The sequence below is a fragment of the Mobula hypostoma genome, chromosome 9 (assembly GCF_963921235.1).
Source record: "Mobula hypostoma chromosome 9, sMobHyp1.1, whole genome shotgun sequence".
NCBI lineage: Eukaryota > Metazoa > Chordata > Chondrichthyes > Myliobatiformes > Myliobatidae > Mobula > Mobula hypostoma.
In genome coordinates, this window is record NC_086105.1 from 23703221 (window position 1) to 23711195 (window position 7975).

Consider the following 7975-nt stretch of genomic DNA (forward strand, 5'->3'; position numbering starts at 1 on the left):
ATTCTTTCTATTACCCTCTGTTAATACTGTATGTATAGCTTCAAAGGTTCTTCCACAATTAATTTGACTTTTTTTGTTTTCTCCATGCTGAAAACAAAGGATTCTGTTCACTAGCCACTCTCAGTACTGACTTTATTTTTGGTAGCTAAAGACACTTTGCTTCTAATTATATCCATCTTGTACAGCTATCTGATTATAAGTGTGGTCTCTGTAGTCAGTTTGAAGCATGAGAGGTGCAATAGCTAGATTAGCTTGATCAGCTCAGTTAATTATACTAGCAAACGACAAAGGGCAAGATAGTTGTGATGGTTGGAGTGCCAATATTAAAGACTACATTTCCCCTGTCAGTAATATACAGGACAAGAGAAGTTTCATGCTACCTCAGATGACCAAGGTCAGTTTGTATGTTAACAACTGCTTTACTAAAGTGTTCATTCACTTGAATAGAGTAATTTCAAAGCTACAAATCCAATTTTGGGCCTCCATTAAGCACTATGGTCCTTCAATCTTTTAATTGCATTTGATCATAACGTGTAACATTGTGGCCTGGATACTGTCACGTGAGTACAGCAGTGTTACAGGGTGTTTGGTCTGTGATATCTGCTGAACACAATGCAAATTTAAACTAATCTAATATGTATGCCATTGTCTGTATCCTGCAGGCCTCTCCCCAACTGTGTTCCTGTTATCTCCTTCGGGTGCTCCTCCCCTTTCGCTTTCTTCCATGGCCTTCAGTCCTCGCCTATCAGATTCCCCCTTCTCCAGCCCTTTATCTCTTCACTTGACTTCCTAGATCTTCACCTCACCCCTACACACCTCCCAGTTTCACCTATCACCTACTATGTGGTATTTCTTCATTTTCCCCCCCCCCCCCACCTTCTTACTCTGCCTTCCCATCTTTTTTTTTCTCCAGTTCCAATAAAGGGTCTTGGCCCAAAACATTGGCTGTTTACTCTTTTCTATAGAGGCTGCCTGGGTTGCTGAGTTCCTCCAGCATTTTGTGTGTGTGCGTGTTTTGCTTTGGATTTACAGCATCTGCAGATTTTGTTTTGTTTTTGTTCCTGTCTAACTGCTTCCACCATTTTCCCTGAACGTATGCTCAGTTTTTAACTCTATAATCTCCTTTTAAATTTTCTCCCTCACTTTAAATTTATGTCCTCCAGATTCTGACAGTTCCACACTGGGGGAAAAAGACTCTGTTTGCCCCATTTTTGCCTTTGTCCTTATGTACTATCAGGTTGCTCCTTAGCCTCTGTTGCTCCAGATGAAATAATCCAAGCTTGATTTAATTAGTTCATGTATGTTAAAGATTAGCTTTATTTGTCACATGTACATCAAAACATACAGTGAAGTGCAGGGGGCAGCATACAAGTGTTGCCTTACTTCCAACTCCAACAGAGCATGCCCACAGCTTACTAACCCCTAAATACAAGGGCTAAAAGGTAGCCTGGCTGTGGTGTTGAATTTGCTCCAGAACTAGCTACGGCTTTTATTAAGCAGCTCTTGTTACCTGCAACATTGGCATCTACCCAAAAATATGAAAGTCATCAAAGCACCCTATGTCCAGAAAAAGTCAAGTTCAATCTGATCTAAACCATTTGTTTCTGGATTTCTTCAGGATCTTGGTCAAAACATGGGAGACAAAGCCTAAATTCCAGAGGTGAGTTAATACTAATATTAACTACCTATATCAGAGCTTACACTTGGGGTGTGAACAATGGACAATCTCCAGTGCAAGCACTTGGCAACATAAGGATAGGTATAATATACAGTATGAACTACATTCCAAGCAAAGTAAGCAAATTTAAGTTCCCGTGTTGCCCTTGCATAAGTGAAAACACATTCAACCTGTTTCATTAACACACTTCCCATCTATTATGAGATTGGAAGTGGGCTGTTTGCTGATGATAAGACAGTTTTCAGCTACATTCTCAGTTTCAAAGCAAATGAAGCATTTTGAATGCAGGAATTCTTGGACAACATCCAAGGTCTGACCAATAAGTGACAAGTAACGTTGAAACCACACAAGCTCCAGGTGATGATCATTGTCAAGAGAGAACATAACCAGCTCACATTGACTTCCAATGGCATTTTCATTACAGAGTCTCTGACCGTCAACATTCTCGAGGTCACCAGTGACAGAGCTCAAAAAGAACTGGTACATAAATCAGAATGGTGCAGCAAAGGGAGATGGTTGAAAGAAGTTATCAGCCTAGCAACTCTGCTACAGCTAGCTTCCACTAGATTCCAGATCCAAAACAAGGCACTGCACAAAACCTTCAGCTTAATGGGGGTGTTCACCCCATAAACACAGCATATATGTGTATCCTCTGCTTATCAACCTTGCACCTCTCATTCATTTTCATATCACCTCATGATTTTGAACACTGCCTCTTGTTACATATTATCAGGATGAGATTAAGGTCTAGGCTATATTATCTACATATATAATGTGAAAATCCTCCAGGAACGTTCATACCCTCTAATCAAGGTAGCACCTCTTCTGCACTCTCTCCAGTGTCCACATCCTCTTTATAATGGGGCAGACAGCATCATATGCAATACACCAAGTGCAGTCTGACTGGAGTTTTGTGTACATGTAGCATAACTTCCTTACTCTTGTATCGAAATCCCCATGAAGGTAATGCCTTATCACATTAAATTTCATAGCCGCTTTCAGTGAAGTCTGGACATGAACCCAAAATCACTCTGTACCTCAATGCTATGAAAGGGTATACTGTCTCATTTGACTTCCCAAAGTGCAAAACTTCACACTTCCCTGGATAAAACTCAATCTGCCACTTTTCTGCCCATATGTGTAACAGATCTATATCATGCTGTATTCTTTGATAGTCCGTTGCACTATCCACCACTCCACAATCTTAGATTCATCCACAAACTTATTAATCCAACCCTCTACATTTTCATCCAAACCATCACAGAGGTCCCCAGGACCTGATGAAGAGTTGTGGTCCTAAACATAGACAGTTTATTCCCCTCCATAGATGCTGCATGACCTGCTGAGTTTCCCTCAGCATTTTGTGTGTGTTACTCTAGATTTCCAGCTTCAGCAGGATCTAATATATTTATGGGCCACAGCAGCAATCCTTGTGAAACACCACTGGTCGTGAAATCTCCAGCCAGAATTAGTCTTCCCCCACACCCGTTGTCATCTCAGATGTCCCTGGAATTTTCAGGGCAAAATATTCTCTGTCAGACATGGTTGACATGATTGAGTCAAGGTATTACATGAGAGGTGCCCCTCATGGGTTTCTCCAGCTTCCTGTTCACAGATTTGCTTTCACATAAATTCTAATTGTCACCGCTGTGCTCACTAGAGACACCTGGCAAAGAGACAAGGTAAGCCATTGAATTGATTGCACAACATTGTCATTCTTACCTGATTAATTTGCAATGCTTTTTCAAAGCAAAATGACACAATTGTAATGACACACTCAAATAATTTAATCTGTTAAAATGTATTCTCTTGATTCAGCTGTTTCAATGGAAGTTGAAGTCCCCAATAGATTCAAGATTCCAATTTGTTTATCACATACAGTGAAGTGTCATTTACATTAACAATGATAACAATCAAATATGAAAACTACAAATTTAAAAAAGTTAACAACACAAAAACTGAGCTAACAGTCAGAAATTGAGTGAACTCTAGGACCCTGATTGTCCTAAGGGAAGAAAGTGATCCCAAAAAAAGTTAAATATGAGTACAAAGATGACTTGTGTTGCTCTGTCCTAAATTCTACATTACTCGAAACGGCCCAGTTCATCAAGGGTAAAGTTCTCCCAACCATTGAGCAGATCTACATGAAACACTGTTGTAGGAAAGCAGAATCCACCATCATTGGACCCTCTCCACCCAGGTCATGCTCTCGTCTCACTGACACCATCAGGGAAAAGATACAGGAACCTCAGGACACCCCCAAAATCAGGTTCAGGAGCAGTTTCTACCCCTCATCCATTAGGCTTCTGAACCAGACGGCATAATTCACTCAACTTCACGCTCTATCATTGAAATGTTCCTGCAGCAATGGATTCACTTTCAAGGACTCTTTATCTCAAGTTCTTAATATTTATTGTTTATTTATTTTTTGTTTTTGTATTTGCATATTTTGTTGCCTTCTACATTCTGGTTGAACACCCAAGTTGGGTGGTCCTTAATTGATTCTGTTATGGTTATCCTATTGAGTTATTGAGTATGCCCATGGGGAAAATGAATCTCAGCGTTGTATATCGTGACATACATGTACTTTGATAAATTTTCTTTGAACTTTGAACTCACCAGACACAATGGAAAATTCAATAATGCTGACGAATCATATACTCCAAGTTTATAAATCTAATTAAACAAAATAAATGGTATACCAGGTCGTTAAGTCATAGCTGCTTGCTATGCAGTTTTGTAGTTAGTCTAAACTACAGTATCCTAACTAACTTCAGAAAATAACATTCTCGATTATAGGTAGAAAAACAAAGTGCAGCCCAAAATTGTGAAGTAACACAGAGTCAATAATCACCATTTGACTTCCCAAAGGCTGTTCATAAATGTTAAGTAGTGATGAATGAGTATGTGCAGCCAAACGCTCATTTTGCATACCAATATAATTAATGAAAATGCGTATTAAAAGCTAATTGTTACACGGATGTAAGTTTTTCAATAGAATATGTAGCAACTAAAATCTGGCAAAATAAATCTATTTGACAATGCAGCGTGTGCCAGAGGTTATCTTTACCAGGCTCGGCCGTTTGTAAAGCTTTGCAATGCCTGGCTGGCTGAGGTAACATAAATTAGCGTTAATCACGTTCCCGATGGAGCGGACGTGTTACATTTAAGCGCCTTTGCCTTTGCTGTGTGTATGTGTGTGGAAGGAGGAGAGATGCGACAGCAGAAGACGCGGCAGGGATTACAAATAGGCTCGGTGCGCAGTCTCCGTCTCAGGCACTTGCTATCCATTCACTCCCAGCAAGCTACTGACAGCAGGAGACAGCAACTCCTTGTGACACCACAGTCAGCCCTACAGAGAGAGAGAGAGAGAGAGAGAGAGAGAGGGAAAAAAACAACACAGGTACGTGCTTTTCCATCTTCCTGAATAAATGTATTTCTGCTCAAGACACGGAAAATGTCGATGAAATGATGCTTTAAAATGTTAATTGTCAGTTTGCTGTGCATCTTTCCACAGAAATAAGAGGCTGCTTTTTGAAATATATGATGATTCATTTTATAGGCTCCTCGCCGTAAATAATTACCCGGGATCGGGTGGATTTTATAGATGCCTTTAATGAGAGTGACGCCCGGGTAGGGCCGGACACGCCAGCTCTGGATTTTTTTCCACCTCTATCTATTTACACAGAAGAGCTAGACGGGAGGGGTGGGAGACTGGATTTTTTTTAATATATACCGGCGCTCTCCTTCCATCATGACTCTTCACTGCCGTGGCTGAGGCTGTTGCCAGATTCCCACTGTCTGGATCTATGGCGAACTACAGCCATGCGGGTACTGGGAGCAGCGAGAACCTAATGCAGAATGTATCTCCCCTGGCGACGTTCTTCAAGCTGACATCGCTGGGGTTCATCATTGGAGTCGGCGTGCTGGGCAACCTCCTCATCTCCTTCCTGCTGGTTAAAGACAAGACCCTACACCGGGCTCCTTACTACTTCTTGCTGGATCTCTGCTCATCTGATATCATCCGTTCGGCGGTGTGCTTCCCTTTTGTGTTCCTCTCAGTGAAAAACGGCTCCTCCTGGTCCTACGGGACCCTGAGCTGCAAAGTGATCGCCTTCGTCGGGGTCCTCTCCTGCTTCCACGCCGTCTTCATGCTCTTCTGCGTGAGTGTCACCCGCTACATCGCCATCGCCCACCACCGTTTCTACTCTAAGCGGCTGACTTTCTGGACCTGTTTGGCCATCATCTGTATGGTGTGGACCCTATCGGTGGCCATGGCTTTCCCTCCAGTCTTCGACGTGGGCACTTACACCTTCATCAGGGAGGAAGAGCAGTGCATCTTTGAGCACAGGTACTTCAAAGTCAACGACTCGTTGGGCTTTATGCTCATGTTCGTAGTCATCGTCCTGGCCACTCACATCGTGTATCTGAAGTTGATCTTCTTTGTGTATGACAGGCGCAAGATGAAGCCCGTCCAACTGGTGCCGGCAGTGAGCCAGAACTGGACTTTCCACGGCCCCGGGGCCAACGGACAAGCGGCTGCCAACTGGATCGCTGGCTTTGGCCGAGGCCCAACCCCACCCACCCTATTGGGAATCAGACAAAATCCTCAGGGCCAGGGCATGAGGAGGAGACTGCTAGTCATGGACGAGTTCAAAACGGAGAAAAGAATTGGCAGGATGTTCTACCTGATTACCTTTTTCTTCGTAGCTCTCTGGTGCCCATATCTAGTGGCTTGCTACTGGCGCGTCTTTGTGAAAGGCCCCGCTGTTCCACGTGGTTACATGACGGCTGCCGTCTGGATGACTTTTGCCCAAGCTGGAGTCAATCCGTTTATCTGCATCTTCTCCAACAGGGAGCTAAGACGTTGTTTCAGCACCAACATCCTTTACTGTCGAAAATCCAGATTACCAAGGGAACCTTACTGCGTTATATGAGCACTAGTGCTGTATGTATCTGAGACGGAAATTACCCTAATTTTATCAAGCAACAGACGAAACAGTAATTGTCGTGGTCTGCGGCACTGGGGCCCCTTTTGGTGTTCTGGCGAGGGCGATTTGCAAAGAAACGATCATCAACCTTTCGCAGAATGGTCTTTAATTTATTTCTGCTATCTCTGTGTTAATGTTCAAGGTATTTCAATACAGTTTCTGTGGAAATTAGTATTATTATCATGCCATCTGCACATTCATTTACACGTTTGTTTTTGAACTAACCAATCCATAAGTCATAAATTACAGGTTTAGAATATATATTGACTTTTATACTTTTTGGAAAAAAAAGGTCTTTTGCATCCATGGATGCACACCAGACAAAACATGTTTAAATGATTTGACTTAATTAAAAGTGACAATACCTTCATCAGTTGACTGGCGGGTATGCATGACCGACCGGGTTAATGTTTGATTATGTACAGATTAGTTTCCTCAACTTTTCCTTTAAATCTACACTGGATCTAAACTTGTACCAGGTACAGGCACCCTGCCCAAGTGGTTAAGCCTGCCGCGTAATTACATTTATGCAACATGGTTGATGTCTGTTCCTATATTTTTAGACCGTGGTCATATCCACAGCAGAACGAGTTGGTTTCAAACCTTGCACAATCTGTGAGAAATTTGTTCTATGGTTGCATATTGTTTACAATATTTCCTCCTCATTGTTCAGTTCAGTCTTTCGTGTTTCAACTGTGATATTGTTCTCTTATCATTTTATCTCAAAAAGGTGATATGGCTTATACCATTTCCTTAGTGTTGCGGGGGGAGGGTGGAATGTATGTGAATTGAAGTAAAACTGCATCCAGTAAAATGTGTGGGATCTCATCAACATTTTGGAAATAAAATGTATATCATATTATACAGTTATCAATTCGCATAAGTCCAGCTGCTTTTTCTTGAAGTAGACGATAATTATTTTCGCAAATATGCACAGAATTTCAACATTACGATTCTTTGTAATAAGTTTAAAAGAGATAACATCTGACTGAATACGTGAATGATTGATGGGAACCACAAGATTGATCGAAGGCGTAATACCAAAGAATTCCTGTGCACTTTATTGTCCTTAATTTTCCAATGTTGTGACATTCTTTGTAAGTGTCCTGTACATTAATATAAAATAATTTAACGTGGGAAAAATCGGAGAGAAAAATGTAAAATTGCTTATAGATGTTGTGTATGTAATAACAATTGTGAAACTAATTGAACTGGTATCACTTACAGAGCCATATAATTAATGATCTCTGACTGGAAATTTCTTAGACTTTTCATTCTCTATTCTTACATTTCCCAGAGATTGTTT

The 7975-nt window shown here is 41.4% G+C and overlaps 1 protein-coding gene across 1 annotated transcript; it reads left to right on the forward strand.

Moving 5' to 3' along the window:
- The first annotated feature begins 5469 nt into the window (after nt 1–5469).
- gpr85 (G protein-coupled receptor 85) lies at nt 5470–7157 on the forward strand. The gene has a single exon (XM_063057879.1). It carries the CDS (start codon nt 5488–5490, stop codon nt 6613–6615), a length of 1128 nt encoding a protein of 375 aa, XP_062913949.1. The 5' UTR covers nt 5470–5487; the 3' UTR covers nt 6616–7157.
- The last annotated feature ends 818 nt before the right edge of the window (nt 7158–7975 follow it).

Excerpts from the sequence above, each read along its gene's own strand:
- gpr85 (XM_063057879.1), top strand. The coding sequence starts at position 5,488 with ATGGCGAACTACAGCCATGCGGGTACTGGGAGCAGCGAGAACCTAATG.